Source organism: Canis aureus, chromosome 20 (assembly GCF_053574225.1).
Source record: "Canis aureus isolate CA01 chromosome 20, VMU_Caureus_v.1.0, whole genome shotgun sequence".
NCBI classification, from domain to species: domain Eukaryota; kingdom Metazoa; phylum Chordata; class Mammalia; order Carnivora; family Canidae; genus Canis; species Canis aureus.
Genome location: NC_135630.1, coordinates 17,816,338 through 17,840,749, shown reverse-complemented (window position 1 = coordinate 17,840,749; position 24,412 = coordinate 17,816,338). Strand labels below are relative to the sequence as shown.

Here is a 24,412-nt window from a genome sequence, read left to right as displayed (position 1 = left end):
CTGGCACTGGCCTTTTCTTGAATCTATCAAAAAATCTGCATACTAAGTTAAAAGACAAGTTTTTCTCCTTCCTACAAGCATAACTTAGTTTTGGGTTAGCTAAAGGATTAAACTTCTTTCTTTGACTTCATCTTTATGGTATAGGTGGTAAAACTGGTACTTAAGAATATAAATCAATAGCTGACATAATAACATGTCTCAAACATAGTCGTAAATTTGAGTTACCCGAGAAAATCTGCTTTTTAAAGTAGTTGAACATGTCTTCCTTCATACAGATTTCTCAATGCCTAATATTTAAAACATTTCAATTAATCAGTAGTTTTTTCCATGGAATCAACATCAGAGAATATTTAATATCTTTAGAAAAATCTACTTAGCTATGGATTATAATTGTTTTACTATAAATCATAAGAAATACTTTTTGCAATAAACTAAAATATAGTTTTTTGCTCTAAAATGAGTTCATATAGCTCTGGTTGTGGTTATTAAGAGTTATTATTTTAAAAATTTTTGCAGATATTATCCAATACACATTTCTTTGGGAAAAGAGAAAGAAATAATGTTCTTGTCCTTCCAGAGTTTACAAGCCATTAAATGATTCTGGACTGGGGTGGACCTTCTTTTCTAAGCTGTGAATCTGCTGATAGCTAAATCAGTCCATGTAAGAGAACAAGCAAAATAGCAAAGTGATAGATATGACTAATTGGCCACACAGCATCCCATTAATTTTACTTAATATTCCTCCATCCTTAAAACAGATGACATTAGACAAAAAGTAACAGTTTCTTGTTCTATTACTCTGAAGATCTATACACAAAGAAAAATCTCATCATGTATACTACAAAGTTTGTAGAATATGAAAAACATGCTCCCTCTTTCAGAGTTGTTTAAATATTAGTCAATAAATATTAAAAAAATCATACTGTGAAAACACTGTGCTAGGCAATAGGGAAAATAAAAGGAGGCATAAAACTCTTGAACTTTGAGGTACAATCTAGTTGGAAAGAAGATTTTCATGAAGCAAGAGAGTAGAGGGAGAGAGGGAGACAGGTGAAAGAGAGAACTAACAGTGTAACATATTTATTACAAGACAATTCATTGCTGAATTTTGTAGTCAGATTAAAAGCGACATAGAGATTCAGAAAATATTAGAGTTTGTGAAGTTGAGAATATCTCTCCAATCTCTGAAAATTCTGGTACTTTTATTCCCCTGGTTATTAAAGGTTATTAAATTCCATTTCATCAAATAGAGTTGTTAAATACCTCTAGTCACTTAAGTACTCTTCTCCTTTCTCTTTGCCTATTTATCCTTCAGTATTCATTTCTTTTGGGAAGCTTGTCTTTCTTCTTTCCCACTGTAATATATACTTTCTCTTTCTCCCTTGTCTCCTAGATGAACCTAGCATATGGTAGCAGCTGCAGAAAGGTGCTTAATAGCACTCTGGGCATTTTTTGTCAAAAAAGGTAATTGTAGTAAAATGTGATAAATGCCATCCATCTTTCCTGCTGGATTAAGTTCCAAGATTGCAGGTAACATGTTTATTTTGATTTTTACTCTTCTCCAAGCATCTAGCATAGTTCCTGGCTTAACAAGTATTTTCTGAATGAGCAAGAATACACATTATAAGATACGTCAAAACATATCCTGGCCTTTAAAATAAGCAATATTCAGAGAAAAATATAAATATAGTCTTCTAACATACCATTTGAAGGGCTGAAAGTTCTTCTGTTAGTCGAGAAATCTGTACACTATACTGTTTTCTTGTGTTTGCAACCTGTAAATTAAGACATTTATAAACTGTTTAGGTTCTCAAAAAATGATTAATACCCAATAAAAATACATAGAATAGTAAGTTTGATTTTAGGTCATAAAAAATAAATAAGCATATGGTATATTAAAGAGTCAAGACTTTATTATGATAGGGGTAGAAGAGTGAATTTCTATTAAAATTTACCATAGTAGAAGTGAAAACTGGCAAAATTTAAAAATATTTACTTACTAATCCCCTTAAAGATAATAACCAAGGCATTACAAGTTAACATAAATAACATTTTTTTAATGAAAAATGAGTGCATTTTCCAAAATTGAAAATTTTTTAGAAGAATGGTATTATTTTACATTTTTGCAAATTTCCTTAATGTCTGGCTCAACAGAAGACAGCTAGGTTCTCATATCTATATCTGTGTTCAACCTGTTGTGCTGATCATCAGTCTTTGGAAAACAATGTACCTCATGAGAGAAAAGTATGAAAAAAGCAAACAGTAAACTATAAGTAGAAAGTTAAGGTTAGACCTTGCAGACTCTCTGAACACTTTGAGAACTCCTGCCACAGAGCAATTCAAATGAAAAACCAAATTACACACTAAAAAATTAATTAGTAACTTTTAAGGCACTTTTGTTTTATAAACAGAAGAATATTCTTTATTTTGCATATATCACAGTATTAGGTAAATTGTTTTGTGAGGAGAATTATTTGAATTAACACTTAAATTGCTTCAGAAACAGTATAATTTATATATATAGAACATTTTGAAGAATTACATCTCATTGAGATGGCTCCGCTGATAATATATTTTTCTAATAACTACTCATGCTTTTTAAAAAGACCACAAGGATTACTGATACTATATCACCAGTAAACATTTATGATCTAAAGATTTTTGGAAATTTTCTAAGATCCTATAAAATAGATTATTTCTAAAATATGAGGTAAGCCTTCTACAGAACATTTACAACATTGACACATACTTTATTTGGTTAATTAATATGAGTTATGTTTCTGAAGACTGGACAAACATATATGAGTCCCTTTGAGCTCTATTTTAGATTTTAAATTGATGCAAACTTTCCTATGAATAATTATATAATTATATCCATCCTCTTTATGGGTCAGTGATAACCACAGCATTTACTGAGGTCTGATATGTGAAGAACTGTTCAGAGTGCTGTGTTATTATCTCATTAAATCCCACCAACAATCTGATTAAGTAGTTATCACCTTCAATATAGAAGAGGGATATTAAGGTATAGGGATAGTTAAGTCATGAAGGTTTTCAGGATATAAAAATTTTAGTCCCTATGAGTGCATTCATGTCTGTCTATCTGCCTCTCATACAATGTTTTAAGAGTTCTTTTCAGTGTCTAAAAATGATGCAGCTAGCATGAAGGTTTATGACTATACTAATAAATATATTTTGAAATATTTTTATAATAATGCTGATAAATTCAGTGAATTAAACTGTTCATATTTCTTAAAAAGACAGTGTAGGACTACTGAGACTGATGGTATATCATCAGTAAAATCTTATGCTGCAAAGATCATAGAAAATTTTTTGAGGTTAGTATCTGATAAAACACAATGTAAACCTTGTTATGTGAGCAAATACACATATTTGAGAGGCAATTTAAAGTAGTTGGAGTTCAGAAGTCTGTATGGAAACTAAAATCCCCTCTCTTATCCTAACCTCACTTTTTTTTGTAAACATTTTCTTTTACAATGTATGGATAGTAAGGATATTTGTAAATCAAACAGTAAATTAACAAGAGATAGAAACAGAAAAGGCCAATAATGTCACAAATATTGCCTAACTGGATGAATATAATTTTGATCACCAAATTTAAGCCATGATTTGAAATAAAAAGAAAATCAAAGTCAAAAGAAAATAACATTATTTTCACAAATTAAGTTTTACTTGTTTTTTTTTTTTAATTTTTATTTATTTGTGATAGTCACAGAGAGAAAGAGAGAGAGAAAGAGAGAGAGAGAGGCAGAGACACAGGCAGAGGGAGAAGCAGGCTCCATGCACTGGGAGCCCGACGTGGGATTCGATCCCGGGTCTCCAGGATCGTGCCCTGGACCAAAGGCAGGTGCTAAACCGCTGCACCACCCAGGGATCCCAAGTTTTACTTGTTTTATAGAGATCTGAGAAATAGCTATTTCTGTATTTTAAAGAAATAAGCTACTGCCATATTTTGTTCAGTTTTATGGCCAGAACATAAGTATGTGCTGATTTATTCATTATATTTACTTTGTTAATAAAAAAATACTTCTAAAGTCATTAGAAATAAGTAATCCTCACTCTAACAGGTTAATTCTACATATTTGGAGGACATGTCAAATTATAATAAATGGGGCAATTATCACCAAAACAGCTGAAAAATTTCAAACAAAAACATTAAAAAATATATTATAAAAATATAAATGGATATAAGGAGGATATACTATATGCTCTATAAAATACTATATAGTTCAATTATATAGTTTATGAAAATAATACTTACTCTTTGAAATTCTACACACTGAGAACTGTAATACGCAGAAAGAGAAAAGTGCCTCATTATTCTTCTAGGCTTAGCACTGTTCAAAGGCTGATATATATATCTCCAGAATTTTTTGCTTCACAGATAGTTACACCAATCATTAATAATTTGCAATTAAATGAAAACTCAGAAGGACAATGCTAAAAATAGCACTTATCTCTGGGTAGTGGAATTTTAAGCGATTTGTAAGTTATTCGTATTTTGGGTATTGAGTTTGATAAGTTCTTTATAGATTTTGGATACTATCCCTTTATCTGATAAGTCATTTGCAAATATCTTCGCCAATTCCATATGTTGCCTTTTAGTTTTGTTGCTTCCTTTGCTGTGCAAAAAACTTTTTATCCTGATAAAGTCCCAATAGTTCATTTTTGCTTTTGTTTCCCTTGACTTTGGAGATGTGTCTAGAAGTTGCTGCAGCCAACGTCAGAGAGGTTGCTGCCTGTGTTCTCCTCTAGGATTTTAATGGATTCCTGTTTCACATTTCAGTCTTTCAGTCATTTTGAGCTTACTTTTGTGTATGGTGTAAGAAAGTGGTCCAGTGTTATTCTTCCACATGTGGCTGTTCAATTTTCCCAATACCATTTGTTGAAGACACTTTCTTTTTTCCATTGGATATTCTTTCCTGCTTTGTCAAAGATTAGTTGGCCTTGGAGTTGAGGGTCCATTTCTGGACTTTCCATTCTGTTCTACTGATCTATGTTGTCTGTTTTTGTGTTGCTACCATACTGCCTTCATGATCATAGTTTTGTAATACAGCTTGAAGTCTGAAATTGTGACACCTCTAGTTTTGGTTTCCTCTTCCTTCTCCTTCTTCTTTTTTGGTTTTCTTTTTTCAACATTATCTTGGCTATTTAGGGTCTTCTGTGGTTCCATACAAATTTTAAGGTTGTTTGTTCCAGCTCCGAAAAATGCTGATGGTATTATGAAAGGGATGCTTTGAAAATGTAAATTGTTTTGGGTAGCATAGACATTTTAATAGTATTTGTTCTTTTGATCCATGAGCATGGAATATTTTTCCATTTGTTTCTTCTTCAATTTCTTTCATATGTTCTACAGTTTTCAGAGTACAGATCCTTTATCTCTTTGGTTAGGTTTATTCCTAGGTATTTTATGGGTTTTGGTACAATTGCAAATGGAATTGATTGCTTGGTTTCTGCTTCATTGCTAGTGTACAGAAATGCAATGGACTTCTGTGCATTGATTTTCTATCCCATGACTTTGTTGAATTTGTCTATCAGTTCTAGCAATTTTTTTTTGTGGTCTTTGGGTTTTCTACATAGAGAATCATGTCATCTGTGATGAATGAACATTTGACTTGTTCTTTACTAACTTTGATGCTTTTTACTTCTCTTTTTTGTCTGATTACTGAGTTTAGGACTTCCAGTACTAGCTGAACAACATTGGTGAGAGCTGACATGCCTGTCATTTCCTGATCTGAGAGGAAAAGCTCTGTTTTTCCCTGTTAAGAACAATATTGGCTGTCGGTCTTTTGTATATGGCTTTTATGATATTGAGTTATGTTCTTTGTAGTCCTACTTGGCAGAGAGTTTTTATTTTTTTTATCAAGAAAGGATGTTGTATTTTGTCAAATGCTTTTTCTGCATCAATTTGTAGGATCATATCATTCTTGTCTTTTAATTAATGTGGTCTTATCACATTGATTTGCAAATGTTCAACCATCTCTGAATCCCAGGAATAAATCCCACTTGGTTGTGGTGAATAATCCTTTTTAATGCACTGATGGATCCTACTGGCTAGTATCTTGGTGAGTATTTTGACATCCATGTTCATCTCAGGAATCTTGGTCTATAATTCTCCCTTTTGATGGGGTCTTTTTCTGGTTTTGGGATCAAGATAATGTTGGCCTCAAAGAATGAGTTTGGAAATTTTCCTTCCATTTCTGTTTTTTGAAACAGCTTCAGAAGAATAGGTATTAATCTTTAAATGTTTGGTAGAATTATCTTGGGAAGCTATCTGGTCCTGGACTCTTGTTTGTTGGGAGATTTTTTTTTGTGGTTGAGAGATTTTTGATTACTGCTTCAATTTCCTTGCTGGTTATGGGTCTCTTCAGATTTTCTATTTCTTCCTGTTTCAGTTTCGGTAGTTTATTAATTTCAAGGAATGCATCCTTTTCTTCCAGATTGCCTAATTTGTTGGCATATAATTGCTCATAATACTTTGTATTCTTCAGTGTTGGTTGTGATCTTTTTCATTCATGATTTTACTGATTTGGGTCCTTTCTCTTTTCTTTTTTAAAGTCTGGCTAGGGGTTTATCAATCTTATTAATTCTTTCAAAGAACCAGCTCCTAGTTTTGTTGATCTGTTCTACTGTTCTTCTGGTTTCTATTTCATTGATTTCTGCTCTAATCTTTATTATTTCTCTTCTCCTGTTGGACTTAGGCTTTATTTGCTGTACTTTTTCCAACTCCTTTAGGTGTAAGGTTAGGCTGTAAATTTGAGATTTTTCTTGTTTCTTGGCCTGTATTGCTATATACTTTCCTTTTAGGACCACCTTTGCTGCATCCCAAAGGTTTTGGACTGCTGTGTTTTCATTTTCATTTGCTTCCATGTATTTTATAACTGTTCTTTAATTTCCTGGTTGACCAATTTATTCTTTAGCCTCCATGTATTGTGGTCCTTCCAAATTTTTTCTTGTGATTGACTTTAAGTTTTATAGAATTGTGGTCTGAAAATACACATGGTATGATCCCAGTCTTTTCATAATGGTTGAGATCTGATTTGTGACTCAGTATGTGATCTATTACAGAGAATGTTCCATATGCAATTGAGAAGAATATGTATGCTGCTTTAGGATAAAATGCTCTGAATGTATCTGTTAAGTCCATCTGGTCCAGTATGTCATTCAGAGCCTTTGTTTCCTTGTTACATTGTTGATTGATTACATTGCTGTAAGTGGGGTGTTAAAGTCCCCTACTACTATTGTGTTATTATCAATGAGTTTTAATTTTGTTATTAATTGGTTTATACTTATTGAAAAATGGCGGCTAAAAATGTATAAAAATGATAGAACATAATCATTTGTAATCATTCCTTATAATATTTATTTCAAGCAAAGATTATCAATGGATGCTTAGATCACTGGATGAAATTTTTGGTAGAAAGTATACCTGTGTAGTCTTCAAGTATTTTCCCCAATTATTTATAAAGTATACAAATGAAGAGTTCTGGTCGTACCACCTTAACCATGTGGTCAAGCTTAGCTTCAACTAATGCACAATCTGATATTATAGCTTCCTGATGTGATCAGTTGGGAGATATACATATCACTCTGTTAGAAACCACCTAAATCTAATCAAAAGAAATGGTCACATAAATCCAGATGTGGAATACTCTGGATTCTACAAAGGATTCTTTGTTATGCAGAGAGGAAGGCAGAGGACTGGGTTAAGTTGAGGGAGACTACAAAGACATTCCAGTTAAATGCAATGATAGATAAATTTGGATTGGATCCTGGATTTAAAAAACCAAAAAGTACTAGGATATTTTAGGGAAATTTGAGGGAAATTTGAGTGTAGATTAAAATAATGTTGATTTTTTTTTTCTTTCAGGTATGGTAATAGTGATGTGGTAGTGTAGTAAAACATCCTTTCTTGGGGGAAAAATAAGCCAAAATATTTAGTAGTGAAGTGTCATAATGCCTGTAGTTGATGTCTAAATGTTTGGCAAAAGAGCATGTATGTATATAAAGGGTGTGGCAAGACATTAAGAGTTATTTGGGTAAGGAGTAAGTGTTCACTGTATAGCATTTAGCCTTTTTATGGGTTACAAATACAAATACAAAATAACCTTTTTTATGGGTTATACATACAAAATTAATGGCAAACAATTTCTCAAGGTGATTGAGAAGAGGCTCAAAAATCAAGAGATTTGTATTTACATCTAGTTCTGCTACTTCCTAAAGGTAGAACCCTAATAAAAGTAAGTTACTTTTCAGTTTTTTTAATCATTAAAATGGGTTTGGTTTTTCTCCCCTTCACAATTCACTTTATAGTTTCAAACTTTACCACACCACTTATGAATTGATTCATCTCCATACCAGAAAAGGCAAACAGATGTTTTGTCTTTTTATATGAAAGTAAACTTACATGTCCCAGTTTTAATTTGCATAAGCCTCAAAATTCAAAACAAGAAACAACTCAATACTTTAAAACCAAAATATCAGATTTAGTCTTGATAAGAGAATTGAAAATAACAACAAAATTTAAAAATCGTGTAAGTTCCAGTATGATATGATCAAAATAAAGCTGGACTCAGTATAGCAGGAGAAGGTATGGGTCTAAATTCTGGCTTTAATTAGTATGTAACTTTGAATGAGTCAACAATATCATGGTTTAAGTTCCTTTACTGATAAAAAAAGAGGTCAAACCAGATTTCTACAGTCCTAAGCTGCTCTAAGATTCTGCAAGCAACAGGTTTTCTTCTCTTACTTCCTGCATATTCTAGGTTTATTTTGAGGCTTCTTTTTAGTTTTATACTTCAGGTGTGTTAATCTTCATTATATTTCTAGCCTAAACCCCTCTCCACCTCCCCAACTTGCTCTATCCCCACCTTAACCCCACTCTACTCAAATGGTAGGGCTACAATCCTAAGATGATTTGTACTTGAAATTTAGCACAATTGGTTCAACTAGCTGATGGTTAATTAGCTAGGTCCATTAGGCAAAAACTTAGGTAGCATTTAGTCTTAGGTTATGAAATTCTGTAAACTTTTGAATTTTAAATAATCTTAAAGTTTAAAAACTCCTTACTTCCTTCCTGGTTATCATGGCAGCATCTTGCACAAGCCGAGAGACAGTTTCTTTCATTTTCTCTACATCTTCTTCTTTTTGCTTCTCCTGAAGAACAGCCTTCAGAAAAGTAATCATTTGATGTTATTATAAATCACATAATTATTAATAAAGATAATAAATGATTTAAAACATATCCACTAATTGCTTTGTTGAAAGCAAACATCTTATTCTAAACTTCTGGGACATCTCCACCTGGAATCTTGCCTAAGTTATTTTCCCTAATCTTTTCACCTAATCTCGTCCTAAAAATTTATTAGTTTCCTCTGGTATTTATTTCGGCCAGGGCCATCACTCTTCTAACCTGTGCAACTAGAAATCTTAAGAGTTATTTTGCAATTTTCCTTTTCTCCTTATACAAAATAAGCCACCAAGCCCAGGTAATAAAGTCTTGGGAAAAATCTCTTGGAATTCCCTTTCTTTCAATTATTAGATATTATTCAAATTAACATCCCTTGTCACCTAACTCCTCAATGTTTCTATTTATTCAATCATTTTCATCTCCCAACTAAAAAATACTCTCAATCATCCTAGTTCTGTTGTCAGTGACACCCCATTTCTCTGCTTCCCTCTGGAGCAAAACTCCTCTAAAGTCTGTGCCTGCTCATCGGCAATACTTTCTCTTACACCAACTCCAATCAGGCTTTCACCATCCATAGTCTCCACTGATAATCCATGAGTCAATTTTGAATATCTTATTTAATCTGTCAGCTGCACTTGAGATAACAGATTATTCTCTTTGTTTTACGTTCCTTATTTGGCTTTTAGCATACCACAGTATTAGCTTTCCTCCTAACTCCCTGATCATTTCTTTTTTAGTCTACACTGCTGTTTCTTCCTCTTCTCCTGAACCTCTTTAAAAATTGCACTACCTGGGGCACCTGGGTGGCTCAGTTGGTTAAGTGTCTACCTTTAGTTCAGGTCACCAACCCGAGGTCCTGGGATTAAGAACTATATCAAGCTCCCTGCTCAGTGGGGAGTCTGCTTCTCACTCTTCCTCTCCTCCTCTCCTCTTTCCCTCCTTCTGTTCTCTCTGTGTCTATCTCAAATAAATAAATAAATAAAATCTTAAAAAAAAAACCTGCAGGGACGCCTGGGTGGCTCAGTGGTTGAGTGTCTGCCTTCGGCTCAAGGCGTGATCCTGGAGTCTCAGGATCGAGTCCCACATCGGGCTCCCTGCATGGAGCCTGCTTCTCCCTCTGCCTGTGTCTCTGCCTCTCTCTGTGCCTCTCATGAATAAATAAATAAAATCTAAAAAAAATTAAAATTAAAATTAAAAAAAATTAAAAAAAACTGCATTACCCATCAGAGGGGAGGTGGGTGGGTGGGGGATGGGTGAAACAGGTGATGGGGATTAAGAAGTGCACTTGATGTGATGGCACTGGTGATGTACAGAATTGCTGAATCATTATATTGCACACCTGAAACGAACATAATACTGTATGTTAACTATACTGGAATTAGAATAAAAACTGAATTAAAAAAAAATTGTACTACCTAATACTTAAGTCCTTAGAGCTTTATTTCCATCTGTCCCTTGATGGTTTATCCATTCTCACGGTTTTAAATATTATTTATAGGCTGACAACTCTCAAATTTACATCTCTAGACCAAATATCTTTCTGAGCCTGGAACTGCTCCAATTTTAAGGCTGAATGAATTTCTCTTTTTTTTTTAAATCATCATATGATAAGTGGACCCATGTTCTTATCCCACTACCTTCCAAAGATACCATACACATCCCCATCTAGTTTTTTTAAAAAAATTGCCTAACAAATTTCCTCCTGCTTAAATAGGTAAGCTAGTGAGAAATAACAGCTGTTTTTTTTTATTCAAGTAGAATTAACAATAGGTTGTTATATTAGCTTCAGATGTACAATATAATGATTCATCAGGTTTTTCTGTAATTATTATTTTTTTAAGTAGGCTCTATGCCCAACATGGGGCTTCAACTCATGACCCTAAGAGATCAAGAGTTGCATGCTCTACTAAATGAGCAAGCTAGGTGCCCTTGATTCAACAGTTCTATACACTACTCGGAGCTCATTATAAGTGTACTCTTAATTGCCTTCACCTATTTCACCTATCTCCCCATCCAACTGCCCTCCCTCAACCACCAGTTTGTTCTCCATATTTAAGAGTCTGTTTCTCTTTTTTGGTTCATTTGTTTTGTTTTTTAAATTCCACATGAGTGAAATCATATGGTATTTGTCTTTCTCTGACTTATTTCACTTAGTATTATACCCTCAAGGTCCATTCATGTTGTTGCAAATGGCAAGATGTCATTCTTTTTACAACTGAGTAATGTTCCATTGTATAAATACATCATACTTTTATCCATTCATACATGGATGGGCACTGGGCTATTTCCATATCCCAGCTATTGTAAATACGCAGTAACAAGCTGTTTTGATGTAACAACATTGTGGGGGAGAATGGGACAATGAGGAAATAGGGAAGCATCATAAAAGAACTGTAATAGGCTGTGTTTCATGTCTGTTTGTATAATCTGTAGAGAGAATCCTTGACTTTTTGGAATAAGCAACTGAAGGTGGTACTCCTTGAACAATTAAACAATGGGTCAGGAGGGAGCTTAACACTGTAGCCATAAACAGCCTTGTTAAGGGTTTGTTGATTTCTGACCTGAGTGAGAAGATTTAAGGGATAGACAATGAGTATTGCTACTTCTCTGTCCATTGTGCTTTACACAAAATGTTCATATTTAGTAACCTAATATTAACAAATGCTCATATGACTAGGCTCCAGAGGGGAAAGATAAACAATTTTGTCCTGCTCTGAACTGTTCTAGCTAACTTAGAATTTAGAGCAATTCCCAAGGATGTTATGTTTATGCTGTGCCTTTCAACCATTCTGAGACAGTATTCAAATCGCAGATGGAATTATTAGCGGAAAGGCATGACAAGCACCTTTGTATTCTTACAGTTTAAGATTTGGAATATTATTTTTCATTAGCTTCTTAATATGTGACTTATATAGTTTGTTTCATTTTTAATAGCCCTCTTGGAAAACCCGCTATTATATAAAAAAAGGAAACAAAGTATTTCCTTTGTACTCTTCATGTTTCTCAGTAATTATGCATATGTTAGGTATTCAATAAATATTGGTTACATGAAGTAATGATTTAATATCTCTACAAAAAGGAGGCAACAACATTAACAACAAATCTATCCACCTGGTGACTTCTGTGGACTATATACATACCATTTATAGGGAAGTGATAAAAGAAAATCACAATTATTAAAGGGTTAAAAAAAGAAGTGACAAGAAGGTTCCAGTTAATAAATCTTTACAGCTAAATTTAATTCCTGTCAATTAAGGTTCTGCTCTATTAGAGTAATTATGTAGGTGATGAAGGGGAAATAAAGATGAGTAAGATTAATCTGGTTCAATTGAATAAAATATAGGGTATACTGCAGCAAAGTGCTATAGCAGATTTTTTAAAGTATGAGATTATAGAGGATGAAAATTGTTTACATAAGGATTGGAGACATAAAATCTGATATGAAAGCTTTGGGGGGAGGGTTGACATTTTGTTGTATTTTTTTAAGTTTTATTTTTTTAAATTAATCTCTATACCCAACCTGGGGCTTAATCTCATGACCCAGAGATCAAGAGTTGCATGGTCTTCCAACTGAGCCAGCCAACTGCCCCTATTTTATCATGTTTTATGATTAAAGTCTTACCATGAAGAATATAGCATGTTTATTAATAGAGAGCATAGCAGTATCATTGTTGTGTGTTCATTTTATAACTACTGACTCTCCTATTATTAGGTCATCTCAGGGAATGTTCGGTATTACATTATTTATAAACATATTTACTAGTTTTCTTACCTGATTTTTTTGAAGGTTAGCTTCTTCTAAGAGCTGCATGCTATTTCTGGCTCTTACAATAGCTTCGTATTTTTCATTTTCTAATTCATTGCACTTTGCTTGTAATTCTCTGGTCCGTTTTTCCAAATGTGTTTTTTGTGCTCTTAATTGGGTGGCTTCTTGGATTGCTACACAGAGTCTAAGAGTAAATAATTACATTGCGAAAGTTAAATATTTTTAAAGGGAAGAAGGAAAATAGGAGATTTACTGATTTACATCTATTATAGAACAACCACTATTCTGGTTACTTTCACGTGTATTTTCTCATTTGATCTGCACAAAAGTTTTGTAAAGGAGGTTTCATTACTTCCATTTTAAAGAACAACAGACCCAAAGAGGTTAAGCATTTGATTAAGGCCATATGGCTAATGAGCTGTGGGGCTGAGACAGAGCCTAGATATTCTAATTATGTTACACTTACTAGAGTATCGCAGCATATTAGTTATAGGATAATGTTTTGAAGCAAATCCTTAAAGAACGAGTTATTCTATTTATATGGTCTTTTAAAAATTTTCCTTGTTGCTTGGCTCCCTTTACCTCTTTACCCAGGTAACCAATGTGAATTTACTAATGTATATCTTCAAATATTTTTCTCCATGTTTATAAAATCACACACACCTATATACACATGTACACACATAAATGTACAAAGTATATACACACTGGTCCAAAGGCTTTTAAACATAATTTTTTTGTTATAAAAATTAAAGTCATAATATACACCCTTTTCTGTACTTGCTTTTCTCATTCAATATCTTATAGAAATCCCCTCAAGTAAAACCCCAGAAGTCTGATGGACGGAAATTCATTTCACTGTTAATTTGTATTTCCCTGACTACTGGAGAGCTTAAGTGTATTTTTAGTTAGCCATGTGAATTGTCTTCTTTGAATTTCCTCTTCATATCCTCTGCCAATTTTTTTCTGTTATTTGCTTGTTCTTTGTATGAACTCTTTGAATAATAAGAGAAATCCTCAGGCTGTTCTGTACACTACAAATATTTTTCCCAAATCTGCTTTTTTGGTTGTTGTTGCCTACTGACTGTATTAAAGAAATCTTTATTACACTAAAAATGTTCACTTTAATACAGCTAAATTTGGGTTTTTTTTCAGCTTGTAGGATTTCATTTTTTATAAAGATTATTTCTCTCTTCCATAGATTGCTAATGTAATTTCCTAGATTTCCTCAAAAGATTGCTACGTCTTTAATATTTTTACTGGTAAATCTTTAATGCATCTGGAGTTTACTCCTGAATGAGTATATAAGAGGGAAGTCCAATTTAACTTTCTTTCAGATTGATGGTCAGGTGTATAAATACCATTAGTAACTGATGAATTGAAATAATCCTTTTACCATACCTAAAATATGCAAATATAATGACTTAATTATAGATTATCATGTTTCATTGATCTATTTGTCTATTCTGTACCCAAATCATATCAATTTGATTATGGCTTTATTTATTTTTTTCCTGAATGATTATGGCTTTATAACAGGTTCTGATATATTCTGGTAAGACAGCTCTTCTCTTCCATTTCACACTTTTCATTGTTATTTTCAGGCCTTTCTTTTTCCTTCCCTTTGCCTTCGCCTTGCCTTTCCTTTCCAGATTCTACTTATTTATTCATGAGAGACACACACACACAGAGGCAGAGACACAGGCAAAGAGAGAAGCAGGCTCCATGCAGGGAGCCCGATGTGGTACTCGATCCCGGGACTCCAGGATCATGCCCTGGGCCAAAGCCACCCAGGGGTCCCCAGGCATTTCTTTTTTCTAAGTGATGGCAAGGGAAGCATTCTCTTTCACCTCCCCATTCCCACTACCTACACAGAAGAATGAGGAGGAAACTTCCCTTCTCCAGCACACCTCATACTCTCCCAGGTTTGGGAAATGAGAGAACTCAGCCTACCTTTTACGTCTCTATGTTTAAAACATTTTTGTTTTGGTATATCTGCTTCATTCTTAGTGAAGTTAAGGTCTACTACCATTTAGTCAGGGTTTTTGGTTGCCAGTAGTAGAAACCAACTCTATGCAAAAAAGGGTTTATTAAAAGTTTACTGGGAAGTTCACAGACTTACGGGGAAAGCTGGAAAATCAAGTTTGAATCTTTGTAGCAAGGAACATGCACAAAACTTCACCATAGAATTAGATGATGCTCTCATGAAGAAGTATAATCTGGGGAATTCTCCAAATATGCAAGGGAGATGAAATGCTGATGGCCCAAAATAATGACCATAACTGTATCTTTATCAAAATCATCCTTTCATCAAATTTCCTAGCTTTTGCATCACATATTTAGCTATCCCATTACTTGTAGTTAGGTTTATTAATGTTATATCTTTTTCAAAAACAGTGCCATTTTTCATTACATAAGGTCCTTCCTTCTTTGTTCTGTTACTCCTTTTTAACATGAAATCATACCTCGTATAATATTAAGACTGTCACTCCTCCTTTCTGTTTATACTTGCTAATGTGTTCCATTAAAATCTTTATTTTAAATTTATAGCTGATTCTCTTCATCTTCCTTTCCTTGAGATCTTTGTTCTAGTTCATTTACTCTTTGTCCTAGGTGTTTTCCAATATAACATATTACTGGGCCTTAGTTTCTTTTCTTTTTTAAAAAATTAATTTATTTTGAGAGAGAGAAAAATGGAGAGAGCCCAAGGCAGGGAGGGGCAGAGAAAGAAGCTCAAGGAGACTCTCACTGAGCACAGAGCCTGACGAAGGCTTGATCTCATAGCCCTGAGATCATGACCTGAGCCAAAATCAAGAGGTAGGTGCTAGACTAAGCCACCCAGGGGCCCCCTTTGATTTTTAATTAAAATATGTAAGTCTCTGCCTTTTAATGGAATTTAGCCCTCTCATATTTTAATGTGGTAATTTTCATATATGACATTATTCATTCTATTGTACTTCAGTTAAAGCATTTGTGGGGGAAAACGAAGCAGTTCCTACTTCTCCCAAAGAGGCATAGGAGATATAGCACTTTACTAACATTAGTTTACCAGCTGTTTTTATCATGGCCTCTTTGGGGCCAGGCAGAGCAGGTAATTCATGAAGGGCATGTACCAACTTCATCTCTCAAGAGCAAGCTTTGTTTAGCGACTGTGTGAACTCCAATCCTCAGTGAAGACTCCCTGCTACTCACATTCAGGCTTCACACCCACCCATGTCAGAAAAAGCTTTGCAACTAAAAGTTTCACATGCATTCAACAGTCTAGCAGCCCCAGCAACCACTTAGTTCTGAAAAGTCAGACTGGTGTTAGGAGTTGGGTGGAGTTACAGTAAAGCAGATTCAGATTATCAGCTTCATAATTTCTAGATATCCACAATTTTATAACATAAAAGGCATATTACTACTATTCTTTTTTTTTTTTAAGATTTTATTTATTTGTTCATGAGAGACACACACAGAGAGAGGCAAAGACACAGACAGAGGGAGAGGCAGGCTCCATGCAGGGAGCCCGATGTGGGACTTGATCCTGGTACCCAGAAAAAGAGGTCTTCAGGATGATTGATCACACCCTGAGCCAAAGGCAGACACTCAACTGCTGAGCCACCCAGATATCCCATATTACTACTATTCTTATTCTCATAAAGGCGCTTCTTCATTCTCTATAGCCAAATCTTATAAGAATCCTGCCAACGTGCTAAAATTGGGTCAAGTTCCCTCTTTGTATCATTATTATGACAACAATAAAGATAACAGCAAAAACTTATAATAACATTCTTTGTGCTAGGTACTTTATGTTAAGAAAAACATAATCTGCAGTATCTTCAACAATGCTGTGAGTTAGGTTATATCATTAACCTATAAGGCAGGGTATAGTTTCTATTATTGAACAATGAGATAGCTGTATCATTACATTTATTTTATAGATGGAGAAACAGAAGTACAGAGAGGGTAAGCAACATGTTCAAAGTTATTTATCCAGTTACTGGTGAAGCCAGAGTTTGAACTCAGTCTGGGTCCAGAGTCACATTCCTAATGAATATACTATACTGCCAAACACAAACTTCCACTTAAATGATACAGATACAACCCACAGATCTATAGAACTAAAACTACACAGCAAGGGGCTGTCGTTTCAAGTAAAGTTGGGAGTAAGAAGGTATACTAAACCCTAGGGTATTGAATGTAAGTTTGAATATCAAACATCATTACTCCCAGACTCTCTTCAACTTTAGAATATACTCAGACTTGTGCACTTCTACTCCAAGCCACAGCAGAAGACGGATGAACCCTACCCTGGGGAAACTGGCCCAAGAAAGATTCTGATATATTGGAACTGCCAAAGGAAAAAGCCAACTTACTGCCTAAACATAATACAGTGAAGTCTGCCTGGCCATAATCCACTTGTGCACACTTAGCTTCCTATCTGCTTTTGGTTTCTTGTTCTTTTTTTAAACTGAGATATACCAGACATATAACATTTTATCAGTTTCAAGTGTACAACATAATGATTTGGTATTTGCATACAATGTAAAATGGTCACAACAATAAATGTAATTAATATAGATCACCATATACAGCTATAATTTTCCTAATGATGACAACTTTTAAGATCTATTCTCTTAGTAACTTTCAAATATACATTATTAACTATAGTTATTAACTATAGTCACAATTTTATACATCACATCCTACAACTTATGTCTTTTGTAACTGGAAATTCATAACTTTTGACCACCTTCACCTATTTCATTTCCCCTTCCTCCACCCCAACTACCAGTCTGTTCTCTATGAGTTTGGTTTTTAAGGATATGGAATGATTCACAAATTTGCCTGTGGGCCATGCTTATTTTCTCTATATTCCAATATTTAGCATATGTGCTGCTGAAGCAGGTACTTTGTTTTCTTACTCTCAAATATCAACGGACAGGGGGACGTGAGTGGGGCAGTGGTTGAGCGTCTACCTTTGGCTCAAGGTGTGATGCCAGGATCGAGTCCCGTACCTGGCTCAAAATGGGGAGACTGCTTCTCCTTCTGCCTATGTCTTTCTATATATCTCTCATGAATAAAAATAAATCTTAAAAAATAATCAATAGAAAGGATCACCAGTCATTTGAAGAAAGATGGGCAAATAGAAGAAAAAAAAAGGAATCCAGAGATAGAGACAATGACAGAAGAAAATGATAAAATATATATTTAATATACTGAACTAAGATATAACATCTATTTTTTTTATTGGTGTTCAATTTACCAACATACAGAATAACCCCCAGTGCCCGTCACCCAATCACTTCTACCCCCCGCCCTCCTCCCCTTCTACCACCCCTAGTTCGTTTCCCAGAGTTAGCAGTCTTTACGTTATGTCTCCCTTTCTGATATTTCCCACACATTTCTTCTCCCTTCCCTTATATTCCCTTTCACTATTATTTATATTCCCCACATGAATGAGAACATATAATGTTTGTCCTTCTCCGACTGACTTACTTCACTCAGCAGATATAACATCTATTAAATAAGAACAAGCTACTACAGAAAAAGAAACAGAATAAGAAATGGATCTTTAAAATAAAAGTAGCTTTTAGCTACTAATTTTATTTTATAAAATATTCAATAGATGCTTACTTAAAAGAAAATTTAAGGAAACTTCCAAGAAAGGAGAAAATAAATGAAGGAATGAAAAACAAGAGAAAAGATAGGGAAATTAGGGAATCGATCTAAAAGTCCAATATCTAACTAATTTTATTTTATTTTATTTTTAAATACTCAGTTTATTTTTTTTTAATTTTTATTTATTTATGATAGTCACACACAGAGAGAGAGAGAGAGGCAGAGACACAGGCAGAGGGAGAAGCAGGCTCCATGCACCGGGAGCCCGACGTGGGATTCGATCCCGGGTCTCCAGGATCGTGCCCTGGGCCAAAGGCAGGTGCTAAACCGCTGTGCCACCCAGGGATCCCTCTAACTAATTTTAAGTTCAAGAAAAAAGAACAGAAAAAATATGAAAAAAAAAAAAACAAAACTATTGGGACGCCTGAGTGGCTCAGTGGTTGAGCATCTGCCTTTGGCTCAGGGTGTGATCCGGCAGTCCTGGGATTGAGTCCCACATTGGGCTCCCTACATGGAGCCCGCTTCTCCCTCTGATTACATCTCTGCCTCTGTGTCTCTCGTGAATAAATAAATAAAAATTAAAAAAAAGAAATTCAAAAATCTATAAAAAATTCCTTGAACGGAAGGACATGAATTTCTAGAATGTCCCCAGTAGGATGAATGGAAAAGGATTCTCACTGCATGTACACACTGCGATTTTAGAACACTGATGGTGATGATGGTGGGTGGCTGATCCTAAAAGTCTCCAGAGGGAAAAGAGGATTCACACATAAAATATTGTGATTTTGAATGACATAGTAGTTCTTTCCTATAGTTAGAGGATAGACAATATAAGGAAAATATCAACATTCTAAGGACAAATGATTTAAAACCTTGGATTTCCAACCTATGATTTATTACTCAACAGAACTACCATACACCTTTGAAAGTAGGATAAAGATACTTTAAAATAAGCAATGTCTTAAAAAATGTGTCCCATATAGCCTCAGCTGATGGAGAATGGTATCCATTAAAATTAGGGAGTCAACAAAGAAAGCAGTAGCCATGGGGATGAAAAAGACCCAGGCTCCAATATAGAATAGCAAGGAAATCCCAGGACCACAGCAAATTAGTCTTTTGCATCAGTCCTAGTGAATGGTTTGAAGAAGGGGATGGAAATCCACCAATGGATTTCTTCAAGAAAACAATGTAATTACAATGACCTCGTATGGCTGACCAGATTGAAAGGCATTTTAGAGCTTTGATAATTTAGTTATGAATTAGTATGAAGTACATAGAAAACTTGCTATGTGAAGAAATTATAGTTTATAAGAACCTGTTGTTCATTATAATCCTTGTGGTACTATGACTTTGAAACAATGCTTATATATTTTCCTTGGATAAAAATCAAAGTAAAAATGAATAAAGTCAATTAAGCTAATTTATAACTATTTAACATACGAAAACTACCTTACAAAACTGATACAATAATGAAATAATTTGGTCAATAGCAACATTAAAAATATTCAGGCTACCTTGCAAACATTTCATAATAAATCAAGGAGCTGTAACTGTGGAAAAAGATTCAAGACTTTTATTCTTTACAACAATGAAAACTGTTGTTATTCTTTGTGACAGTTTATTATAGATCTTCTTTCTACCTTGTTCTCTTTCATTAAGATTAAAACAAAATCCAAAACCATTTTTTACCATTGAAAATCATTATCATTTGTTAGTCTTATAAATAGACTAGATTTAAAATAATAAACTTGGTGCTGGGTCCCCTACATATAGTCTTACCTCACTTAAAACTAAAGAAACTACACCTGAGAGAGGTTGGTTAACTTATCTAAGATACACAGACAGAATGTACTAGAACCAGAAATCAAAGCAATTCTGCCTCTAAATCTCAAAATCTTTCTACTCCAACAATTTATATTCCTGTCCCCCAGATAACCTCACCTTGAGAATACCATCAAATTAATCTTCATACAATATTAATTTCATCACGTAGTCTGGGATAAAGAATTTGTAATACATCACACAAAACCCAAATTTGACTTATTTTATTTCCAAGGCCCTCCATATTTTATCCAATCACATTCACCCATTTCTAATGTATGGCCTACAACTCCACTTAAAATCAAGATATTTCAACATCTTGAATTAAAGATGTATTATGTATTTATGTGTTCTATTTATGTATTCTATTATGCTTAGGAGTAGGGACAGCAAACAAAAAGCAGAACAATGATTAGAATGAAATTTACTTTTCACCAGTCATCTAAATGAAGATTTCTTAGTCCTATATCCTTTTTTAAAAGAAACACCAAATTTAAAAATATGAAGAGGTAGTTTAAGCCAATTCTACTCATTTAACTTCTGCCTTAACTAGCTGAGCATATACAAACCAGCAAAATCTTTCCCAGAGACAACAGTCATTCTCTGGAGGTAATTCCCAGGGTCTATAAATCATCTAAAAAGGGGGAGAGGGGGAATCCTTTCTTTGAAAGAAGGAAATGACTTCTGCTTCTTAGGTGTTTATGGCATTTGAAAGGATCACAAATAATAATTTAAAAAATAATAATTTTTAATAATGGCAATATCAAGCATTCATTGAGGCCAAAATGTGTCTGATTTTATGGAACAGAGAGGACCATTAAAAACAAAACTTTTCCAAAATAAAAAGGAATTCTGGCAGTTCCATCAGAAAGGATACACTTACACCTAAAAACACAAATTATATAAAAATATATAAAAATACAAGAGATTTTTTTAAACTTTAAAGTATATAACCTTTTCTTATCATAATAGTAACAATATTAGTTTAATAGCTCTAAAAGGCAGCCAATGTAAAATTTCCTTTTCAGAGGCGGCTAGCTGCATACTAGACTACTACTATTTCTTCTTCTTTTTTTTTTTTTTTTTTTAAAGATTTTATTTACTTATTCATGAGAGACACAGAGAGGCAGAGACATAGGCAGAGGAAGAAGCAGGCTCCCTGCAGGGGACCTGATGTGGGACTGGATCCCAGAACTCCAGGATCATGACCTGAGCCAAAGGCAGATGCTCAAGCACTGAGCCACCCAGGTGTCCCTGGATTTTTAAGAAATACCCTTAGATTGTGCAGTGATCTCTTCTTAGAGAGCTATTTGGTTAGGTTATATTATAGCTTCATACTGAAAGCAAAAAAAATTTAACACAACAATAACAAAAAACTCCAAACTTTCAACACTAAAAAGACAAAGCACTGTTGATTGATTCTTTATATTTCAATATTATCAGAATCAAAAGGAATGAAAATTCACTATTCAGAGTTTACTGTTTTAAGTCTCTAGCATTTATTTTCATAGCATAGAATAGCTACTAGGATAATAGAAATGACAAGCTACACCCAGACATTTTTCTCTAAGGTTAACACAAAGAAGTTCAGGAAAGCAGTAGTACAGTCAAATTAATCAGCTGCTGAAAAGTTCAGAAAAATGAAAAAACAAAACCTTAAGACCCCAGCACTTAAAAATTACAAGTCTTTTCATCAGAATCTCAAGTTAGTAGTTAAAATCAATTAGTTCTCAACCTGCCATGAGGAAAGAAATTATTTTTATTAATACTTTGAAGAACAAGAAACAAAGTCAAACATCCTGTTTTCCGGACAATAAATTAGCCATGGATTTGTGAGTAGAACTGAGAGCTCAATTTTTAATGTGCTCAGATCAGCAGACTATTTCTGAGTGTAAAAGATTCTAATCATACAGAGTAGAATTTCCAGCTGTCAATCATAAAATGAATTTATGGTCTATGGCCACTGTATCTTTGATTACAAATGACAGTTTTTAAGTCTTTTACGGGAACATTCAACAAGGACTAGGAAACAACAAAAACAAAAGATTTTTGAGTGCACATTTACATTAAAATAGCAATTAAAGACAACCTACAGAATATATTTAAAAAGTAGTCCAGACCTTCAAAGATAACTGAAAATTATTGCTTCAAAAGACTCCAAAGAAAACACCTTTAATGGTTTCTTGAGTATTTTTTTCTCTTGTGTACCTACTTAGTAAGATAGGTTTTCTGCAGAATTTTTACCTCTTTGTTTTTCTGCTGTAAGATGGAAAGAACATTTTTGATTTGGGGATTGACTACACTTGACTATGTCTGCTTTGGGGAAAAGGTAAAGACAGAAATTATCTTTGAATATATATTCAAAATACTGATCTACTGTGATTTTTTTAAAATAATGTCCAATAAATCATATTTTAAACCTATGATTATATTTTGTTTAGCAGTTACAAAATACATATTTTAGAAAATATCATCAACTGAAACTCCAGTGTGGAATATCTTTTCAAGCTTATAGAGAAAGCTAGATGTACTTAACAATTTACCTTGTTTCTAATTGTTTTATACTAGATTGTAACTGCTGTGAACGCCTATCTGATGCTTCTTCTCTTCCTTGGGCAGACAACATCTCTTCCTCCTAGAAAATAAAGAAACTGGAAGCTTGAGTATGTGAAAATAGAATACATCATTATACAGCATATAAAGAAAAGAATTTACTCTATAAAGTTTTCATACTTCTGGGATTTAATATGTAAGTTTAAAGAACGGATACCAATACAGCATTATCTAATCAAGTCCTTAAAACTAGATCTTATATCTAAGTATGAGAGCTGTCCCTGAAATATGTTTCACTAAAAAAAAATTCTATAGCATAGTATTTATGGTATGAATCTTACATTAAAAAAATTTAAACATATATGTGTATACATACATACAGAAAAAAGGTCTTTAAGCTATAAACAATCTGTTAACAGTGATTATTTCTTAGGAATTTGACTGCAAGGTAATCTTGCATATCTCTATTATATATTTTGTATATATATTGTGCTTTTCTTTCATTTTTCTATATTATTTGCATTTTTGTGAATAGCATGCACCTCTTTTATAACTAGTAAGATAGTAAAGTTGAACTTTTAAACAGCTAAAAAGGAAAATAAATAACCATTAACAGTTTGGAAATAAATCATACATATACTAAAAAAGGGGGAAGAGAATGTCACTATCAATTTTGTATTAGAAAAACAATAGTCGAAAGTCACTGCATATAAATTTCTACCAATATTTCAAACCATTTGTTATAGTGCAAATCTAACAAAACACAGCAGGGATTTGTATACAGATAATCTGCCTTAAGAATATGCTCTTTTAACTTGGTTATACAGCATCCTATTATAATCATAGGATATTTCTTCTCTGACATATCAATGCTTTCAAATAAATAGGTTTGTTTCTTTTAATCTTTGATTTGTATCACCTTTAGAAAAAATCCTGTTTATCCTTTCTTGCTTTCTGTTGTGTTAAATATTTTTACATGCCACTTTAATTCTATTGATTTTTAGTTATATCTCTTTGCATTATTTTTAGTAATGGCTCTAGAGATTATAATATGCATCTTTAACTCATCTCAATTTCAATTTATTCAGAATTAACATTTAGTTCAGAGAAAACACTGGAACCTTGCAGCATTGTATTTATCTCTGAGTACCATCCCAGTCTTTAGTGCCATTGTTATATTACATCTGTATGCCTTATAAATCCACCACCTAGGTAGACATCACTGAACTCTAACTCTGAAACTAATAGTATACTGTATGTTAACTGAATTTAAATAAAAAAAAAAAAAAAAAGAAAGAAAAAACCCATCACATACACTGCTCAGTTCTGCTTTAAAGCAGTCATATCTTTTAAGGTATTAATTAGAGAAAATATATGTACAAAAATTATTTCATATTTACAATTATTATTGCTCTTAATTTCTTCCTATATCCAAGTCACCATCTGGTGTTCTTTCC

General features: G+C 33.5%; 1 protein-coding gene across 5 annotated transcripts in view; it reads right to left on the bottom strand.

The window, feature by feature from the left end:
* The window catches only part of SCLT1 (sodium channel and clathrin linker 1), a 176,000-nt gene that overhangs the window by 73,467 nt on the left and 78,121 nt on the right, over positions 1-24,412 (bottom strand). For all 5 annotated transcript variants that reach the window (XR_013358780.1, XM_077861025.1, XM_077861027.1 and 2 more), the window contains 4 exons: positions 22,946-23,037; positions 12,984-13,161; positions 9,091-9,189; positions 1,704-1,775 (listed from right to left, as the gene is read on the bottom strand). Coding sequence is in view for 4 of the 5 variants with exons in the window: in XM_077861025.1 (XP_077717151.1) it covers positions 1,704-1,775; positions 9,091-9,189; positions 12,984-13,161; positions 22,946-23,037 (441 nt within the window). In the remaining variant the exon portion in view is untranslated. The remainder of the gene's footprint in view (positions 1-1,703; positions 1,776-9,090; positions 9,190-12,983; positions 13,162-22,945; positions 23,038-24,412) is intronic.